Source organism: Papio anubis, chromosome 4, assembly GCF_008728515.1.
Source record: "Papio anubis isolate 15944 chromosome 4, Panubis1.0, whole genome shotgun sequence".
NCBI lineage: Eukaryota > Metazoa > Chordata > Mammalia > Primates > Cercopithecidae > Papio > Papio anubis.
The window spans coordinates 164,380,690-164,402,175 of record NC_044979.1 but is presented as its reverse complement, the minus strand read 5'-3'; the positions used below and the strand labels follow the sequence as shown (position 1 = coordinate 164,402,175).

The following is a 21,486-nucleotide window of genomic DNA, read 5'->3' as shown; positions in this document are numbered from 1 at the left end:
ATTAGCCCATCTGATGAAACATTTTTTAAAGTGTTACCTAGTAGAGTGAGTCAGTAGAAGTTAAAATCTCCTCAGTAATAAAACAAGATTTTAGGTAAGTCAGTTTATTGATGTGTTGTGATCCATCACCCAGACATTAAACACAGAGGACTTAAGTAATTCAGGATTTGCTTTCCAGAAACAAAGCAGGAATTAAAACCACCATGACAATACAAAACCTTTGTAAATTTTTAGGTATTTTTCCCTTCAATATTTAAATAAACATGATTTCTTCTGGCATGTATTTAATGTTAAGTGAACATGATTTTAATTAGTCTTTACTTTTTTATTGTTATTTCAGCCATTATAAAAGCCATAAACGTGTTTCCAGAAAAAGTACTTTTGATACTATTACAGTATTCTCTCATAAAATAGGAGGTATGCTTGTGAGTTTAGTACTTTAGTTGTAGGCACAGCTTGCACATGTGTGTCGCTGATGTGAAACCACTGCCCTTTTGATTCCATTTCAAAATCTGTCAAGAGGAGATGAAAAATCAAACATAAATGGAAAGATTCAAGTTGGTTACTTTTTGGTTTTGCCATAATCTGCTGAGTGCCTGAATTTTCCAAGACATCTTACCTTGTGGAATATCACCGTGAAGAACAAGATTAGAGAGATGACTATTTGCAGTTCTTGCCTTGGCATAGGCAGTGTAATGCCCCGACCTCATAGTACCACTGTGTTCAACAACTCCATATAAGGAATAGAGTACCCTTGTATTTTCTTCTGCAACATTCTTTAAAAATGAGTAGAATCCAAAAGTTAGTTCTAGTTCCGTTTACACAGATGTCATTGGCAAGGCAAGTTTACACCATGCAAAGGGTCTTTAACCATTACTTTAAGAGTGCAGAAATCACTCCTGAGTCTAGTCTTCTCCATACCTCTTCTCAGCCTGAGACACTTCCGGTTTTATAAATTTACCATCGTTCCCCTGCTAGAAAAGCCGTAAGCCATAGGCCACTTGATGCAGTTACCTGGCTCAGATACCAAATAAGTTAATTCAACTTGCCAGTTTCTTTAGAAGCCTGAGGATAATTCCAGAATACCTTAACAACCCTAGCTATTAACAACCCTGAATACCCTGTTTAAAAGACAAGCCCTGAACAGGAACAGGACAGCATTTTAGATTGTGCCAAAAATTACCCCTTACATCTTTAAATGTCCCCAAGGGAGTTGGTGAGAAGCACATTCAACCTCTCAAGTGTTCACTTTCCCCACTAGAGAGTGCAGTTTGCTTATTCTTTCAGGACTCCATATGCCATAGGGCTGGCAATAGGAACAGGCATTCTCTGGGCCAGGAGCCACTTTTCAGACAACTATTTATGTTCTCATGTAAAAAGTTCGTAACATGCATCACTGCCCTTCAGTAGTACTGTCTCTATACTCAGCTTCCCAATCTGTGCCTCCATATTCACTGAAGAACTTAGTACTTCTCCGTCCATCTATGATCCTCACAGGACTTTAAATGCCATTCCATTTTAGCCAGCCACAACCAGGACTAAAGTCTAGGCTTGTCATCACTCAGAACTGTTCAACTTCATAAAATTTTTTTTGAGACAGGGTCTCACTCTGTCACCCAGACTGGAGTGCAGTGGTATGATATCGGCTCAATGCAACCTCTGCCTCCTGGGCTCAAGTGATCCTTCAACTTCATAAAATCCTTTTTGAGACAGGGTCTCACTCTATCACGCAGGCTGTAGTGCAGTGGGGTGATCTCGGCTCAATGCAACCTCTGCCTCCTGGGCTCAAGTGATCCGCCTCAGCCTCTGGAATAGCTGGGACTACAGGTGCACACCACCATGACCTGCTAAATTAATTTTTTGTAGAGACGGGGTTTCAGCATATTGCCCAGGTTGGTCTCAAAGTCCTAAGCTCAAGGGACATAAATCTTATTTTTAGTCTTAGTCTACAAGTCTTCTATTTATTCAACTCTCATCTCACCTATTCTGTACTCTTTAACCTAACAGGATCTCCAATGCTCATATTCTCCTTGCTTATGAAGACTTCTGGCTTCATTCCTGATATGGTTTGGCTGTGTCCCCACCTAAATCTCATCTTCAGTTGTAGCTCCCATAATTCCCACATGTGGGGGGGGACCTGTTGGGAGGTAACTGAATCATGGGAGCAGGTCTTCCCCATGCTTATTCTTGATAATGAATAAGCCTCACAAGATCTGATGGTTTCATAAGAGGGAGTTTCCCTGCACATGCTCTTGCTTTGCCTGCTGCCATCCACGTAAGAGTGACTTGCTCCTCCTTGCCTTCCGTCATGATTGTGAGGCCTCCCCAGCCATGTGGAACTGTAAGTCCAATAAACCTCTTTCTTTTGTAAATTGCCCAGTCTTGGGTATATCTTTATCAGCAGCATGGAAACTGACTAATGCAATTCCCCATATGAGTCTAGACCATCACTATTCAAACTGTGGTCCATGAACAGCTAGTATCAGCATCACCTGAGAGTTTATAGTAAAGATGCAGAATTTAGGCCAGACGCGGTGGCTCAAGCCTGTAATCTCAGCACTTTGGGAGGCCGAGGCGGGCGGATCACGAGGTCAGGAGATCGAGACCATCCTGGCTAACCCAGTGAAACCCCGTCTCTACTAAAAAATACAAAAAAAACTAGCCGGGCGAGGTGGCGGGCGCCTGTAGTCCCAGCTGCTTGGGAGGCTGAGGCAGGAGAATGGCGTGAACCCGGGAGGCGGAGCTTGCAGTGAGCTGAGATCCGGCCACTGCACTCCAGCCTGGGCGACAGAGCGAGACTCTGTCTCGAAAAAAAAAAAGATGCAGAATTTTTGATCCCATGCCAGACCTACAGAATCAAAATTTGTAGGTATGATTCCTACATACACATTAAAATTTGGGAACTTCAACCACATGTATCACTTACAAATGATATCCTCCCAATACTCACCACCAGCTTTGCCACCATATCCAATTCATCACAAAACCTCACCCTGAATCCTATAATGTACCTGCCATGCCCCAAACCCAGACAGCCGCTACTGCTAAGAAACAAAACTATAACATATGATCATGTACGTTGTCATAGTCCTCAATGTGACTATAATCTTATAAATTGTCCTTAGCTGCCTCTTCCATTATGCCCTTCACAGCTACTGGCCCAGCCATTTTTTTTTTTTTTTTGAGAGTTTCTTGCTCTGTCACCTAGGCAGGAGTGCAGTGACGCAATCTCAGCTCACTGCAGCTCTGCCTCCCGAGTTCCAGCGATTCTCCTGCCTCAGCCTCCCGAGTAGCTGGGATTACAGGTGCACACCACCATGCCTGGCTAATTTTTGCATTTTCAGTAGAGACAGGGTTTCACCATGTTGGCCAGGCTGGTCTCGAACTCCTGACCTCAAGTGAGTCAACTGCCTTGGCCTCCCAAAGTGTTGGCATTACAGGCGTGCGCCATCACGCCCAGCCCCAAATTCTTCAACATGGAGATTCTTTGAGATCGTTTGTGGCGTCCTCACTTTCTACCCCTGCCTATTCCACTCAGATACTTAGGAGGGTCCTGTCATTGGTCATCTCCTCTTTCTCTCTTCGGACACTATACACAAGGGATCCCATCTTCTCATATTTTAAACCACCACATATGTACTGATTTCTAAATCTTTGCCCTGGGCCCGTCCTAACCTCTCTGCTGCAGGTCTCAGATATGTATATCCAAATGTTTTCTAGACTAAGCACATTAATTTCTCAAAGATATCTGACACTCAAATGTATCTAACACTCAAGTTATTATCCTTTTTCTACCTGCTTTTCTCCCTATATTTCCTACCTCAATTTACAGCACTCCCATCCGTCAAGCCAGGCCTCAGGAATCATCCTCAACCCTTTCTCTGACACCCTCAGCATCCATTTACAAAAGGCATCTGCCTCACCTTCCAGTGCCAATCAGTCATTAAGTCTGGTTAATTCTACCTCCTAAAGTAGTCTTTCTATCTCCCCATCTCCTGCCCAACTTTAAGCCCTCATCAACTACTGGCTGAATTAATGCAACAGCCACCTAACTCATTTCCCCACCTCTAGTCTTTCCCTCCTAAAATCCAGCCTCCATATGTCAGTAAGTAACCTATGTCATATGCAGATCTGACCATGCCACCCAATGCTTTAAACTCCTCAGGGCTCCCCACTGTATACCTAATGAAGTCCAAGTTCCACACCATGGGAACCCTCCAAACCTTCATACCTATCTCACTTCTCTGGCTTCATTTCTCAACTCCCCCATACCTTGTACTGTAAGCTCTAGAACTACATACATTACCAGTCTCTGGCACTCACCATCCTATTTTACCCTGTTGCCTTTACTCCTGCGGTTCTTTCTGCCTGCAAAACTCATTTCATCTTGATTCATCATACTTTTACTCCTTCTTTAAATATAGTTGAGGCACAGTTTACTTTAAAAAGCCATTCCTGAACCACCAACATGCTGGGTTAAGTGTATACCACCCCTGATCTATGTTCACCAGCCTTAATATTCAACCACATTAAACTGAGATTATTCATTAATAGATGTGCTCACCTTTAGTTTTATGCCTTCAGCTCACAAGACAATGTGTGCCATAATAAAGGGGATTCTAAACGTTGAACTGAAATAACCCATTCTTCAAAATGATTCATCACTAATCTTCAAATTATAAAGGTACAATGATCAAAGACCCACTCTACTCAGTAATTGTTATCAACTTCATACTTAAGTGAGTTGCTACTGGAGCATTAGGTAAGTAAGCTATGATTTGACTTTAAAGGACTTTCCTGAAAAAGACCACTTTCACTTACCTTACATTTAAGGGTGCAAAAAGGAGCCAAATCTAAGATTTCCGGAAACTTTATGTGTTTGTTAACTTTGCGTAGGTTAAAGCCAGCCTAAAAGAGAAGTATAACAGATTGACTTATTTTCCTGGAAAAGCAATACAGGTTAAGTAAACCAAAGTCCCCTCTGATGTCCAAAAGAATATCAACATTAAGTCCTAGTTCAATTTTCTTTGGAGACTCAATTCTTTCTGACCACTAACTGGTTCCAAGTTGGTTTGCTTTTGCTAAGTGCACATGTATCACACAAAAAACACACACCAACACATTAAGAAAGCTATTCCCAGCTGGGCACGATGGCACATGCCTGTAATCCCAGCACTTTGGGAAGCTGAGGCAGGAGGATCACTTGAGCCCCGGAGTTCGAGACCAGCCTGAGCAACACAGTGAGACTCTGCCTCTACAAGAAAATTAAAAAATTAGCTGGACATGGTGGTAGCCACCTACGACAGAGGCTGAGGTGGGAGGACTGCTTGAGACTGGGAGGTCAAAGCTTCAGTGAGCCATGATCGTGTCACTGCATACCAGCCTGGATGACAGAACAAGACTGTTTCAAAAAGAAGAAAAAGAAAAAAAACTGTTCTTGTGAGAAAATTCTCAATGTTTCTGCTTCAGCCATCCAGAAATGCCAGATTAGACCAGAGGTTCTGAGTGCTTAAAACTCAGCGATAGCATAATACTTTTCTGTGAAACATGCACTCTCAGCCGCATGCTCGAACCAAGCTTAGTGAATTGCTAATAAAGGCCCACCCAATTACTCAAGCCCATACCAACCACAAGGGGAAAAACGTTCTGAAGATACTGAAAGTACTTTCGGAATTTGGAACACAGTTTAGAAGTTATACAGCTATAGCAAAAGTTTTCCAGAAAAGACAAGGTCACCAAAATGATGACAATCCGAGGCACCACTGTCTTTTCATCAAGGGTCCATAAAAATAAGATGCCACACACAAAACAGAAAAGATAAGCTAATATTCCTAAGCATGAGATATATGTAATACACCAGTCTTTTATTTTATTTAACCTGAAATAAAAGTAAGATGCCAATCTTACTAAAAAGAAGAACATGAATTCTAGGAAATCTGAGGAGATTGTGCCTCCACCTTCACATGCGCCTCTGCCTAGCCCCTATTTTTTTCCCTTTCTGACTTCATTGACATTAGAGTTGAGAAACAACAGAAAACCAAAGAAACATAGTAATATGTTGAGACAGTACTGAATAAAATAGGTAATAAACAAAATAGGTGTTACATATTTAAAACAAATTTTGGGTAACAAGGAGTACCTGCTGAAATCTCTTTAAATGAAGAGTAAGAACAGGAGGAGCAAGAGAAATTAGCATCTGCTTTTTGGCATTGGTATAAACATGCTTCCTTTCACCTAAAGAAAAGAAGAAATTTTTAACAGGGTGAAAATCATTTTGGACCCCTACAGCATTCAGGTTTGCTATAAAATCATTTCAAACATCTAAAGCAAGGATCAGTAAACTTTTTCTATGAAGGACCAGATAACAAACACTGTAGAATTTGTGGAGTAAGAGGCAAAATCAAAGATATTTCATAAGTACTTATACGAGATAAAAATGTCCATAAATTCTTACTGATGAAATCAAAATACTGTAATAACTGAGAATGATTACAATCAAAGAAAAAAGTGGAATTACTGTGGAGAGACACAATATTTTGGTTAATGAGGTTCAAAGTTTAGTATATTCCATCATATCAAATAATTTGCAAATGTTCACCTACAAAAAATATTTTTTAGACTGGGTGCGATGGCTCACGCCTGTAATCCCAAGACTTTGGGAGACCTAGGCGGGCAAATCACTTGAGGTTAGGAGTTCAAGACCAGGCTGGCCAATGTGGCGAAACCCTATCTCTACTAAAAATACAAAAATTAGCCAGGTGTGGTGGTGGGCGCCTGTAGTTCCAGCTACTTGGGAGGCTGAGGCAGGAGAATCTCTTGAACCCGGGAGGCAGAGACTGCAGTGAGCTGAGATTGGCCACTGCACTTTAGCCTGGGAGACAGGGCAAGACTCTGTCTCAAAAAAAAAAAAAAAAACATATATATACACACACACCCACACACACACCCACACACCACACACACACACACACACATATATATGTATGGTCTCTGAGCTGATATATATATATATATATATATATATACACACACACAAAAAGTAAGCCTATTCTTGTATGGTCTCTGAGCTGATATATATCTATATATATACACATACACACATATAAGATTTATATATACACATACACACACACAAAAAAACAGCCTTTTTGTCTCTACATATAAATAAATAAAATTTTACTTACAATTTTAAAATGTTTCAACAATTCTAGTAAAAATCCTTAGGAATCCATGGCCCCTCCACATCCTATTTACCCAAACTCAAAAAAAAAAAAAGGCAGTGGGGAGATAATGGAAATTGTCAGTATGTTTCTTTTTCCCATTTGAGGAAGACTGTAAGAAAGCACTGTCTTCCCAGTGCTTTGCACTGGGCATGTCACATTAGTTCATTGATAAATTCAAATGTGGCATACTGGGTGCAAAGGAGGTAAGGGTGGTAAAAAATAGCCAGTGTGTGTCAGGATGTTGTGGTGACCGTATTCCAAGGGGATAATTTACCCACAGGGAGAGATGTCAGGGAGAAAACTGTCCCATTTAACTGCTGCTGGGATGTCATAGTGTATTAGCCACTTCAATAAAGTCCTACTTCTTCCATCCTTCTATTAAAATATTTACACAGAAGAGGACACTTATTCATGCCATCCAAATCCCGATACAATTAGAATAGGAGCACTCTACCTATGCAGGGCAAAATCTGTCCCTGAATATTAATTTTACTTACAGTGAGAGCATTAACATACCTTTCATATTTGCCTTTGGTCCATTACACTGTCTCCGTGTGCATACTTCACAAAGCAGTTTATTCGCATCTCGAAGTTTCTCGTTACGGGTGAACTGATATAAACAATGTTGGATTGAACACTCATCAGTATTGAAAACTTCCCGGTTTGCAAGAGTACAGAAAGCAGTTTCTGGATCTTCATTTACAACCTCATACACCTTTGTTCCAGGAGTATGACTGTCATTCAGAATCTCTATATTTATTTCATCAGGATGAAGAGCAGCATTCAAATTTAGGTTTTTGAAACCATTGGAAATGTCCACTTCTCCATTGCTCGCTTCCGTTAGGTAGGCACCATTTAAATTCCTAGTACATTCAGTGGGAGAAGATGTTAAAACCTCCAGATCATTATCCATGTTGATATTTTTCATATCGACTTCCTCTGTGGATTTTTGATTGTCAGTTACACTTTCTATCATTTTTTCTTGGCCATTCAAATCTTTCTGGTTGACACAATATTCTTTATGCATAACACCCTCTTGTGAAATATGGTTGGATTTAATATTTACTTCTCCTTGAAGTGACATTTCAGCTTCATATTCATTATCTTCAGGATGGTCAATAGTACAAATATCATTTAAATGAAGAACTTTTCCTTGAATTTTTTGTTGTCTTCGTTGGTTCTGGGTAAAAAGTATAAGGTATTAAAAAAGAAAGAAAGAAAAAAAAAGAAAGAGAGGGAGAAAAGGAAGAAGAGAGACAAAGGAAGAAAGAGAAAGCACACACATGTACTATATCCAGTTTTGTTGCTTGTCGATCAAAAATAATTTCCTAAGGAAGAGTTCACTCTCACAATCTGATCCTAAAAAGTTCCTTTACTACCAAGGATCGAATAAATTGTGAAGAAATTGGCTGGGCATGGTGGCTAACACCTGTAATCCTAGCACTGTGGAAGGCCAAAGCAAAAGGATCACAAGAGACCACTTGAGGAGTTTGGGACAAGCCTGGGCAACATACTGAGACCCCATCTCTAAAAAAAAATAAAAATAAAAATTAGCTGGGCACGTTGGTGTGCACCTGTAGTCCCAGCTACTCAGCAGGTTGAGGTGGGAGGATCACTTGAGCCCAGGAGTTCAAGATTACTGTGAGCTATGATCATGCACACCATACTCCAGCCTGGGTGGCAGAGCAAGACTCTGTCTCAAAAAAAAAAATAAATAAATTATGAAGAAAAGTTATTTAGGCCAGGTGCAGTGGCTCACACCTGTAATCCCAACACTTTGGGAGGCTGAAGAGGGCGTCTCACTTGAGGTGAGGAGTTTGAAACCAGCCTGGCCTACATGGTGAAACCCCATCTCTACTAAAAATACAAAAATTAGCCAGGCGTGCCTGTAATGCATGCATGGGTGGTGCGTGCCTGTTGTCCCAGCTACTCAGGAGACTGAGAAAAGAGAATCGCTCGAACATGGGAGGTGGGGTTGCAGTGAGCCGAGACCACACCACTGCACTCCAGCCTGGGCAACAGAGTGACTCTTCCCAAAAAAAAAGAAAGAAAAAGTTATTTAAATGAAATCAGGTATAAACCATCACCAACCATCAAAAAAGCACCCTATTGCAGAAATAAAATATGCAAGACATGGTCTCTGTGCTAAGAGAAGTAATCCAGGCAGAGTAATAAGACTGTTAAACCCAGGCAGTCAAATGTTATACCATATGGTGGGTCTGACTACACACCTAACAGAAATAAACGTATCCATATGAGTTATTGGGTCAAGGTTTCACTGAGATTTAAAAAAAAAAAAAAAAAAAACTGAAAGAAAACTCAAGGATGTACAAGTACAGGGCAGATTGGTCAGAGGAATGGACAAAAGTATTCTGAGAAAAAAATGGCCTGAAGTTAACAAAGAAGCAAGGTAGCTGCACTTACAGAAGAGAGTAAAGAACTTTTCCCTTTAAATCACTCTTGCCACTTGCAACCTACTTCCAAACAGAGAAGAAAAGAAGGCATTTCATCAAGATTCCTGTTACTGAAATGCCTAAAAACGCAAAGGGGTTAGCATTTCTGGTTGTAACTGAAAGAACAACCCGCGTGAGGCTACTCTGTAATACCAGAAGAACGAAGGGCAGCCAAAAGGATGGGACCCAAACATTTTCTGATGTTTCCGTAAAAACAGAGGAACACATGAATAAAAAATGAGAAAGGAATACAAGCAAAAACTTCAAAGAAAATGAAACACAAATGGCTCTGAAACATAAAAATATGCTTAATTTATATTAAAATAAATGCAAAATAAAACTGCATTGAGATAATATTTCCCATCTAACACACCAATCAAAATCTGGAAGTTTGATAACACACAGCTGTCAAAGGTCAGGAGCAACCTTCGTGAAGGACAATTAGTATCAACCAAAACTACAAATGCAATCTCTCTTCTCAAAATTTACCCTACAGATGACATATGTGTAGGGTTATTCACTAGAGCATTGACCATTACAGCAAAAGACTAGAAACAACCTAAATCAATAGAGAAATGGCTAAATGAATTATGGCACATCCATAAAACAGAATCATGTAACTGTGGAAAAAAAAAAAAAAAGAAAGAAAGAAAGAATGGGCCAGGAACGGAGTCTCACATCTGTAATCCCAGCATTTTGGGAGGCTGAAGTGGGCAGGTTATCTGAGGTCAGGAGTTAGAGACCAGCCTGACGAACATGGCAAAACCTGTCTTTACTAAAAATACAAAAATTAGCCAGACATGGTGGCACATGCCTGTAATCCCAGCTACTTGAGAGGCTGAGGCAGGAGAATTACTTGAACCCGGGAGGCAGTTCAAGATCTCGCCATGTGCACTCCAGCCTGGGCGACAAAGCGAGACAAAGTGAGACTCCATCTCAAAAAAGAAAAAAACAAAATGAACAAGTTTTATATACTAAAATGGAAAGGACTCCAAGAATCTAAGTATAAACAAACAATACAATCCAGAATGGTGTGTATGGTAAGAAAGGGGGGAGAAAACCAAGACTGCATATTTGTATTTGCTCATATTTTCCAAAAGAAACTCCAGAAGGATACGTAAGAAGAAACGAAAATGTTTATCTTTCTCATAAAAGGAAAGTGGTGGTCGGCAGGGTGCAATGGCTCATGCCTGTAATCCCAGCACTTTGGGAGGCCGAGGCGGGCGGATCACTTGAGGTCAGGAGTTTGAGACCAGCCTGGCCAATAATGGTGAAACCCTGTCTCTACTAAAAATATAAAAATTAGCTATGATTGGTGGCATGCGCCTGTAGTCCTGACTGCTCAGGAGGCTGAGGCACGAGAATTGCTTGAACCTGGGAGATAGTGGTTGCAGTGAGCACAGATCGTGCCACTGCACTCTGGCCTGGGTGATAGCAAGACTCCGTCTTGGTGGCAGCGGGGAGAAAAAAACACTGGTGGAAGGGGGATTTATTGTTTATCTTTATAAATTTTTAAATTTGTGAGCATCAATATACTAACTCAAAAAATTAAGTTAACTAAATTTACTACAAATACTTGTTACAAGCAATGCAGGATTTTTTTAAAAAAGCACGTTTTCTTCACATATACTCAAAGCAATTTCCCTGCAGAGAATACTAAATGAGCTAAATTCTGCAACTGCCAAATGAAAGCGCTGTATCTAAAATAACAGACATGTCTAACCAACGTCATTCAGACTACACACTCAATAGTTCAAAATATAAAATTAGAAGCATATGATTTTCCTACTAATTACCCACCTTGGCTTGCTTTTTGGCTTGTTTCTTTGCTTTTTTCTGTAAGTGCTTACTTGTTCCAGAAGGAATATCACTTCTCTCTTTTATGTAACTGTCGTTATCTTTTTCTTCCTCACTATCTTGATCTTCATCCTCCATTGTCTTTTTCAGATTTTTGTCATTGACACTTTTCTTACCACTCTTAAAATATAGATAACATAGGTCAAAAACAAAATTTTACAACTACCGTTTGGTGAAAAAAATCCGTGCTATGTAAATATTTTTCTACTTCTATTATACACTGGTTTTATTTTCCACAGTATTTGAAAATAGACGAGACAAAATTCATTCATCTCATATACTAGAAAGCAATCTTCACATAATGAGAAAACAAGCAAACCAACAAAACAGCAAAAGGCAATGCCACATGCAAGTGTAATAGAAATACAACGAATTTTATTAGATACATGCTGTGTCACACTGTAAATATGTCCATTTCCAAATACATTTTCTAAGTGACTTACATAAGTCACCACAGTGTATTCTTTTTTATTCTTTTCTTTCTTTGCATGCATATGACAGTTTTAGAAAAAGAGAAAATAAAGTTTGGTGAGACTAATTGCCAAGTAACAAGCCAAAGGTCTCATAATTCATACGAAGTTGAATAATGATTTATCCAATACTCATAACATCTCTTTTTTCCTACTACTACTTAAAAGGAACCAAATTAAAATGAAATAATACTCTTTAACATTTATGAACTTAGGTGTGCAAGGGATTCGTGGTTAGTCTTAAATAACAAAAATAAGTATTAATTTTAATACAAGGAAAACACTTCCCTGTATGGAAACCAATCAAAGTAATTACTTGTACAGAATTCTGAATACATCGTCTTTTCCTCATCCTTGTTTTTATTTATTTTATTTTATTATTTTTTTTTTTTGAGACGGAGTCTGGCTCTGTTGCCCAGGCTGGAGTGCAGTGGCCGGATCTCAGCTCACTGCAAGCCCCGCCTCCCAGGTTCACGCCATTCTCCTGCCTCAGCCTCCCGCGTAGCTGGGAGTACAGGCGCCCGCCACCTCGCCCGGCTAATTTTTTTTGTATTTTAGTAGAGACGGGGTTTCACCGTGTTAGCCAGGATGGTCTCGATCTCCTGAACTCATGATCCGCCCGTCTCGGCCTCCCAAAGTGCTGGGATTACAGGCTTGAGCCACCGCGCCCAGCCCCTCATCCTTGTTTTTAAAAGTAGTTACCCTGTTCTTTATTCAAATCCTAAAAATTATTCTACCTCAAATTAAGAAAAATTTCTGCATGTGCCAGTAATATACAAACTTAAAAAGAGTAACAGGGCTTCCCCCAGTAAAATCTTACAGGAAAATAAATCTACTTGAATAAAATAAACTCAATAGTCTTACCTGATCATCTAAAACTGGGAGAGACAAATCAAGGAAAGATTCATGAACCAAGGAGACCTTAACCAATCAAAAAAGACAATGTAAAAATGTAAATACTGTAAATGTTACATAGTAAGCTACTCCCTGCCCTGTGGGATGGGGGGTAGGGGGAGGGTTTTAAAATAAACAAAGGCTTAAGAAAATTTGAAATGAAAAATTACACAACACTGAGGACTTTGGGTTGGGGAAAATAAATCAAAATGTTTAACTTCTTCAAGAATTAAGGAGTGCTGACATTTCCCACAAAGAACCATGCACATCTGAATAGTTTAAAAAGATATCCTATGAAGGTAGAGATTTCTATTTTTGAAATAAACAATAGATAAACTACTCTATGAATATTAGTGAATAAACCCAGTACACATCACATCTACTTACAGTTCTGCATTGATCACACATGATCGTACTAGTTAGTTCACCACCAAAGATGCGGTCAACAAAACTTGGTATTGATTTTTTCTTCTCATAGTCTAAGGAGAAAAAAAAAATTTATCAATTACCAATTACCTTTATATAATTAATTAAATAAGAAAAACTAAAACTACTTACCTATCTAACTCTAAAATTTTATTTTAAATTTCCTGTCCCACAGACTTCTTCCTCCATTCATAATCACCATTATTTCATTTTTATGCAATAGAAGTCAGTATTATAAATTCCACCTCTGAGCATAACATAATTGAACACAATCACCTTTTAGGAATAAGACAAAAAAGTCCTTATCCAAGACCTAGTCAGTGGGCAGTAAACTGTGCAAGTCAGTGAGACTTCTATGTCTCTCTCTCTGTTAGTATAAAATGAACAGCTCGGACTAAGCTGAATGACAGTCTAGCTCCTTAGTTTTAGCTCTAACATTCTAACATTCAAGACTGATAAAAGATACCACAGTAGCAAACTGGGAGAGAAAATGCATGTAACTTGTTTTGTGAACTCTTAAGACCGAACTCCTGTTATATTTTAAAAACAAAAGAAAAACCTCAGGAAAATGTTTCAAACAAAATCTTCCTTTTATTTTCCTGTTTCTAGAAATAATCTTGATAAGTTTAATCTAACTAAAAGCCCTAATTTTACTACTTGGTCAGCCAATTTTCCAAATACGTGAAGCCTATAAGCATTATTCAAATGACAATTTATGCAGAATCACACTTTTACGACAGAAAATGCCAGCTGGGATAATTCTCTTCATTACTGGCCAGGCTCTAAAGGGCACCAAGGAGGCAAAGAGTTGCTATTAGTTGATTCAAATCTGTGCTTTATAATACAGTAGCCCTTAGTCACTTGTGGCTATGTAAATTTAATTACAATTAAATAAAAATAAAAATGTAGTTCCTCAGTTTCACCAGTCACATTTCAGGCGACACACGTGCCTAGTTGCTTCTATACGGGACAGCAAAGATACAGAAGAGTTCCATCAACACAGGAAGTTCTACTGGGCAGATCTGTCCTAAATCTTTACATGCCACATAATAAGAACTAAGTTGGCTCCGTGATTAATACCAACTACTGACAACTCACAGTAACAAATACAATTCATGTATTACTGCTAATTATAATTTAAAGCTTTTGAAAAGTAAAACTGTAATTCATCTTAGCTCTATCTTTAATACATAAAAAGAATACACCACAGGTTAAAATTGTCCACTTTTGGAATACTGAATAATTTTTACTAATCAATGTTGATAAAGAGAAATTATACATTAATAATTGTGGACTTGGAAATACATGTGCCAGCAATCTTGTCCTAAGATACAGAGGATTTCAACTATAGTGTTTTAGTTCAAAAAGTCAGACATTACCTTTAACTTTATTTTTTAGTTCTTCATCCAATTTTTCAGTAGAATTACCAAATGCTTTAAGTATTCCTTTACTCACTCTCTAAAAGTAATAAAATGAATATATATACTATTAAATTTTAAATTTTATTTTCCTTAGAAAATATGTAATCAAGTCAAGAAAGTGATCAGGATACAGCTCCCCATTTTTACTAAATAATTCCAAAATCACATTTTCAAAATTAATTCAAGGACCTAAAAAGGAATTATGCTGCAAAGCCATCACTAACCATTGAATAAAGGTATTATCTTATCATTTCAAGATCTTAAACCTTTTCAAACCACAGCTTATCAGAACATGCCCGCCTCCTTTGAAAAGAAACTGAAATAGCTTGTCCTACAAGCAGAATGATTACGTGAGGGCCACAGGGGCTGACTCCAGTGCTTAAAGCCCAGCTCCATTATTTCTGGGGGACCTTAAACTATGTACTGAACTTCTTCACAGCCTAGATTCTCTATCTATGGAATAGGAAAAAAATCACAGTATCCACCTCGCAAAAACTTTGTGAGAACGAAGTAAGGGAATTAATACAAAACACTGAAAACAGTGATTGGCATAAAATAAGTGCAAAATAAATATTAGTTATTATCACTATTATGAGTACTCATTAATTCATATCCCCAAATACATTATTTTATATCCTGGCAAATAACAAAAATTTTAAAATGCAACAAATGTTCCCTGACTCCTACAAAATGAAAATACTTTCTAGATTCAAAAAACAGTGTTAAATCAGACTCAGAATAAGAGTAAGGGTATGCTGCACCTGGGAACTATTTTGGGAGCAACATTTTCCAATATTTGGCAGCTCTTCTCATAGGTTAGTACAACAGAACCTTTAAAGAACATTAATGCTGTAAACATCAACTAAACTTAAGCCATCATGAGAAAGAGAATCACTGCTAATTCTCTGGATTCATTCTAATGGTGAAAACATACTAGTTGAAAAAGCTGGTGTAAGAAAAAATTTAAAAGTATCATGGCCTTAATATCTAGCTTTCATTGTTTTAACTCGTAAGATATCAAATGAGACAGACAGCTTATGAAGATAAGATTATAAAATACAATGGTCGTAACATGCTAACTTGGTGTTCTTCTGCTCTCATCCCATCCAATAAATAGCGAAGCAGCTCCTGGCTGTCTTGCTGCTGATAGCCTTTAAACCGCACTGCTCTGGAGAAAAACAAAAAGACAGAAAAGCAATCTTCAGTCTACTAAGATCTGAAGCTATTTTTAGAAAATCTTAGGATCATATTCCAAATCTCAGAGAGTTCTAGTTTCTTTTCTTTTTTTTTTTTTTTGAGACGGAGTCTCGCTCTGTTGCCCAGGCTGGAGTGCAGTGGGGCAATCTCGGCTCACTGCAAGTTCCAACTCCCGGGTTCACGCCATTCTCCCGCCTCAGCTTCCCGAGTAGCTAGGACTACAGGCACCCGCCACCACACCCAGGTAATTTTTTGTATTTTTAGTAGAGACAGGGTTTCACTGTGTTAGCCAGGATGGTCTTGATCTCCTGACCTTGTGATCCGCCCGCCTCACCCTCCCAAAATGCTGGGATTACAGGCGTGAGCCACCGCAACTGGCCAGAGAGTTCTAGTTTCTACAAATTTCTGTTTAGTCCATTAACACCCTTGGGAGATATAACTATCACATAAAATATATTTTAAAATCCAAATGAAAAAAAACTATGCGTTTTGTATACAGAGGGTTGACTAAATGTAATGCTATTAATATTTTTATATTTTTATATTAATACGATTTCTCAGCATCTGAGGCACTGAAAGCACAATCAAAGTGGATACTCACTTTTTACAGACCTGAGAAAAGAGTTCTTTAGGTGTCACAATCCCCTTTTTGGTCTCTTGCATCTCATTAAGAAACTGGCTCATGGCTAAAGTAAGAGGGCCTGGAGGCTCAAGGTTTATTTCTAACGGTTCCTGAATATGGGAAGAGAAATTACTTTCTTCAGTCAAATTTTGGAATCATTGACTTTACTAAAATCTAATTAGTTAACATACACTGTCAATGTTCCTGACAGAACTGCCCCATTTAAGTTTAAAATGTACATCAAAAGATACAGAAACTGTTTGGTCACAGACTGTCTTATGCAGAATTCAGCTCTACTATTTTAGTTTTAGATTATCCGGAACACTTACTACCTAAGAATTGAAAGAGCCAAAGCAAAATGTAAATAATAAAAATGGATAAAGCAATATTTATTTGATTACACAGCTCTTAAGTCACCTTAAAGATGTTAAAAATAATAAGGTAAGCCTAAGGCTTCACAAACATATACACGTTCCCAAGAAGGAAGCTTAACACTCGAGCACAGAAAATCAGAGCACACACAGAGCAAACAGATGTAAAGGCTCCTTAAAACTTCTATTAGCCTGAAACTGTTTAACTTAGTAGCCTAAACTAAAACAAAACGAAAACGGTGGACATGAGTGCCAATTATTTAAAATAATTTAGAAAACAGACATTCAGAGAGGAAAGTTACAGATTAGAAAAGTTTAAAGAACATACTGTTAATGCCAAATCAGGTGGTTCAATTTTTACAATTGTTCCAGACATTTTCACTTCTTTTAATAGTTCTCTAAGCACTGGTGTTTGTGACAAGTTCTAGCATGTAGGGTGAAAAAAAAAGAGAAAAATTATTTAAAGGCAAATCAACTTAAACACTTCGTAAGTATCTATTCTATCAAAAAAGAAAATCATGACCAACACTAAAATCTCTACTGTATCTGTACTCGGAAAATGAAAAGTTACAGACGCTTCTCTCCCAACTCTATTTGGGTCATAACTACTTCATTTCTGAACTTATTCATCACCTCAGTGGGGCATTCTCCTACCACCCAATCAGAAGTAGCTATCCCCAATCCTCTACCATGATTCTCTCACAACCACTTACCACCACCTGTAGCTACATATTTGCTTCTGTACGAGGTTATCCTGTGTTTCCACCACCCAAGTGCAAGCTCCATGAAAGAAGCAGCAATATTTGTTTCAAACCCACTGCACCCGAGCGCTCACCAAACTGTCTTACTGTTACGTAATAAAACTTTCCTTAAGTTTTCTTTGGCCAGGCGAGTTGGCTCATGCCTGTAATCTAAACATTTTGGGTGGCCAAAGTGGGTGGACTGCTTGAGCCCAGAAGTTCAAGACTAGCCTAGGCAACATGGCGAAACCCCATCTCTACAAGATACAAAAACTAGCTGGGAGTGGTGGCGCATGCCTATAGTCCTAGTTACTCTGGAGGCTGAGGTAGGAGGATTGCTTGAGCCCAAGAAGCAGAGGCTGCAGTGAACCGAGATTGTGCCACTGCACTCCAGCTGAGTGACAGAGTGAGACCCTGTCTCAAAAAAAAAAAAAAAAAAAGTTTTCTTTGGATACATAGAAATAAATTACTTAGGGGGGAATTAAGTAGCAGATTCTCTAAGGAAAAGGATGTGTTTTTTTTTTAAAGGGAAAAAAATGACAATGTACCTGCATAACTGCATTGAAGAAACACGTGTTTCCCAAATTACTGAGTCCTTTCACAGTTATCTGGGAAGGAGAATTCATGGGAGGATTCTCTTTAGCCATGTTTTCCTTCTTTTCTCTCTCTTGTTCATTTTTACTCTCTTTTTCTAATTTTTTATTTTCAAGTTCAATATTTCCATTATCTTTCTCTGCTTTAAAAAAAGAAGAAGAAAACATTTAGCAAAATGTGTAATACGGTCATATCGAACACAGACGTATACTTGGGAAACAGTATTAGAGTCTGTGAGTTTACCTAAAGACATTATTTCCTACCCACCCACCCATTTGATTTTAAATAAATACAGGTAAATTGCCATGCAAAAAAAAAAAAACCCAATAAACAACAAATACTCAGACCTAAAGTAAGCAACAGTTTGACAAATGAAACCAAACAGTATGTGCTTTGGTATAAATCTCCCTTTTTTACTGCATAAAAATTCTTTACAAATGAACACATCTTACCTTGTGAAATTAAGAATATAAAACAATCAAGAACGTGGACATAAAATACATTTTTTAATGAATTCCTTGGGTCAAAAATCAATCCTAAAGTAAAAAACAAGTAATTCTGGCTCTGACAAAGATACTTGTGACAATAAAAACTTAAAAAACATGCTTAAAGCAAATGCTGTATATCAGTCAATTAATTTAATTATGCATGGAAAGAACCTAAGAAATATCTGACCATTAGAAGGAATCACAAATGCTTTACTTTTATGTTATCCCAGCAAACAGACAGAAATCTTGCTATTACAAAATTACGACAGTAAGAACAGTGTAAGGCAGGTCTACAGTAAGCCTGGCTAGGGTTATGGGAACAGGCCTATTGGTCATTACCTTAGTCCATGGCCTTCATCACATCTGACTAGACCATTTATTACATCCCTTCTAATACCTGAAACTAAAAAGTTTCATAGTTTGAAATCAACCATAACTAATGTTACTCAGCTGTATGTAACACTAGGTAGTATAACAAATCTAAGTATCAGCAGATACACAAATCAACATTTGGTATATATTAAAGAAACAAATTATTTTACCTGGCTTTGGAGTTGTAATGCCCGCTTGTTTTCTAACATAATCAACCACTTGACCCAATTGGTTTGAACTACAATACTGGACCTCATTATCACATATGTAACACCTGTGTCCCAAAAAATCACAGAAAGAAAAATGACAAACTGACAACTAAAAAGGGGGAGATAAATAATAATTCCTGGAATCCAAAGTGTGTAATGTCAACTTATTCTATTAAAGAAACTGAACATAAAAATTCTGTTTTCCTGAAGAAGACAGTGCATATTTACTCTGGTTTATTATTAACAACATTTGCCAGAATTACAGCTGCATGTAAGTAGTACGATGAAATACCCCAAATATTTTACTTTACTGGTTATAACATTGAAGTCAAAAGATTTTTCTACATATATTTTAAAATACAGAACTACACTAACAAAAATAACAACTTCTTTTTTGTTTTTTGAGACAGAGTCTCGCTCTGTCGCCCAGGCTGGAGTGCAGTGGCACCATCTACGTTCACTGCAAGCACTGCCTCCCGGGTTCATGCCACCCTCCTGCTTCAGTCTCTTGAATAGCTGGGATTACAGGTGCCCACCACCACGCCCGGCTAATTTTTTTTTTGATATTTTTAGTAGAGATGGGGTTTCACTGTGTTAGCCAGACAAAAGTAACAACACTTACAACTGCAAGATGTCATTCAAGCTAGGCACAGTGGCTCATGCCTGTAATTCCAGCACTTTGGGAGGCCGAGGCATGCGAATCACGAGAGGATCACAAGGTTAGGAGTTTGAGACCAGCCTGACCAACATGGTGAAACCCTGTCTCTACTAAAAATACAAAAATTAGCTGGGCATGGTGGTACATGCCTATAGTCCCAGCTACTCGGGAGGCTGAGGCAGGATAATTGCTTGAACCCGGGAGGCAGAGGTTGCGGTGAGCTGAGATGGCGCCACTGCACTCCAGCCTGGGCGACAGAAAGAGATTCCATCCCAAAAAAAAAAAAAAAAAAAAAAAGATGTCATTCAGTGAAGACTACTGTGAAAATGATTTTTAAGAGGTAAAAATCTGTTTTAATGATGTTACGATGCAGCATCTGTAACATACAAGCCTGATATTTATTTTCACGCAAATTCATAGCCAAAATTTTATTACAATCTTGTTTATCTGAAATTTGTTCTTAGCGTCCCTATCTCCACTATATGCCTTATAATATCACAAGTGAGAAAAACGAAGGGGTAAAGATTCTTAAGTCTTCTATGTTACAATTTTTCTGTTTGTGCAAACGTCCAAGTAGAAGCTTCTGATAACACCACATTCTTAGCTTTGTGAAAGTGATGGTATTTTAAAACATACTACAAAAATTTTAAATTGTTTTCTTCTTAAACATATTTAAACATTTCTATTCTCCAGTATTTCAAATAATTTCCACCCAACCGGCAGAGGAACTGAAACTCACCATACACTCCAGTTGTCCAAACTAAGAACCAGACAGTGAGGTTCAGATCTTGGTGTGAGATAGTGCTTCAAGGCATGCTGCTCCTGAGAATTTCTGCCACAGCCCTAAAAAAATCATAATCATAAACCTCAAGGCCATAAAAATTCAGCAGGAGGGGAGAATGCAAAATCTATCATAAACAAGGAAGTGGCTCATGAAACTCTGCCACTCTTAACAATCTTGAAAAGAAAATGTTAGACTCCAGAATCAGTATTTTGTTAAAACTTAAATATGCACAGGCAACTGAGAACATTTAAATCAAAAAGTATTTAGAAAACCATGCACTTGCTGGGCGTGGTGGCTCATACCTGTAATCCCAGTATTTTGGGGGGCTGAGGTCGGGGGATCACCTGAGGTCAGGAGTTTGAGACCAGCCTGTCCAACATGGTGAAACCCTGTCTCTACTAAAAATACAAAAATTAGCCAGGCATGGTGGCACACATCTGTAATCCCAGCTAATTAGGAGGCTGAGACAGGAGAATTGCTTGAACCTAGGAGGCAGAGGTTGCAGTGAGCCAATGTCATACCACTGCACTCCAGCCTGGGCAACAAGAGCGAAAACACTATCTCAAAATAAAAAAAAAAAAAAAAAGAAAACCATGCATTCAAAGTACTCTTCCTCTCCAACTTTCCAACCCAAATTAAACCACACTAATGCAGTCACTCATGAAGTCTGGTTTGGATTCCTTAACAGTCTCCTAAACATTCCCCTA

General features: G+C 38.4%; 1 protein-coding gene across 3 annotated transcripts in view; it reads right to left on the bottom strand.

The window, feature by feature from the left end:
• Nucleotides 1–88: 88 nt before the first annotated feature.
• USP16 (ubiquitin specific peptidase 16) overlaps nucleotides 89–21,486 on the bottom strand; it is a 30,596-nt gene continuing 9,198 nt past the window's right edge. Inside the window, exons 4-18 of one of the 3 annotated variants that reach the window (XM_003895567.4) lie at nucleotides 20,735–20,838; nucleotides 19,299–19,402; nucleotides 18,223–18,410; nucleotides 17,263–17,358; nucleotides 16,543–16,673; nucleotides 15,825–15,912; nucleotides 14,703–14,781; nucleotides 13,285–13,376; nucleotides 12,868–12,924; nucleotides 11,477–11,653; nucleotides 7,740–8,403; nucleotides 6,140–6,234; nucleotides 4,822–4,908; nucleotides 620–776; nucleotides 89–512 (exon numbers count right to left, since the gene is read on the bottom strand). In XM_003895567.4, coding sequence (XP_003895616.1) covers nucleotides 391–512; nucleotides 620–776; nucleotides 4,822–4,908; nucleotides 6,140–6,234; nucleotides 7,740–8,403; nucleotides 11,477–11,653; nucleotides 12,868–12,924; nucleotides 13,285–13,376; nucleotides 14,703–14,781; nucleotides 15,825–15,912; nucleotides 16,543–16,673; nucleotides 17,263–17,358; nucleotides 18,223–18,410; nucleotides 19,299–19,402; nucleotides 20,735–20,838 — 2,241 coding nt within the window. In that variant the 3' untranslated portion in view covers nucleotides 89–390. The remainder of the gene's footprint in view (nucleotides 513–619; nucleotides 777–4,821; nucleotides 4,909–6,139; nucleotides 6,235–7,739; nucleotides 8,404–11,476; nucleotides 11,654–12,867; nucleotides 12,925–13,284; nucleotides 13,377–14,702; nucleotides 14,782–15,824; nucleotides 15,913–16,542; nucleotides 16,674–17,262; nucleotides 17,359–18,222; nucleotides 18,411–19,298; nucleotides 19,403–20,734; nucleotides 20,839–21,486) is intronic. The other 2 variants (XM_003895568.4, XM_009202400.3) reach the window with 2 other exon arrangements.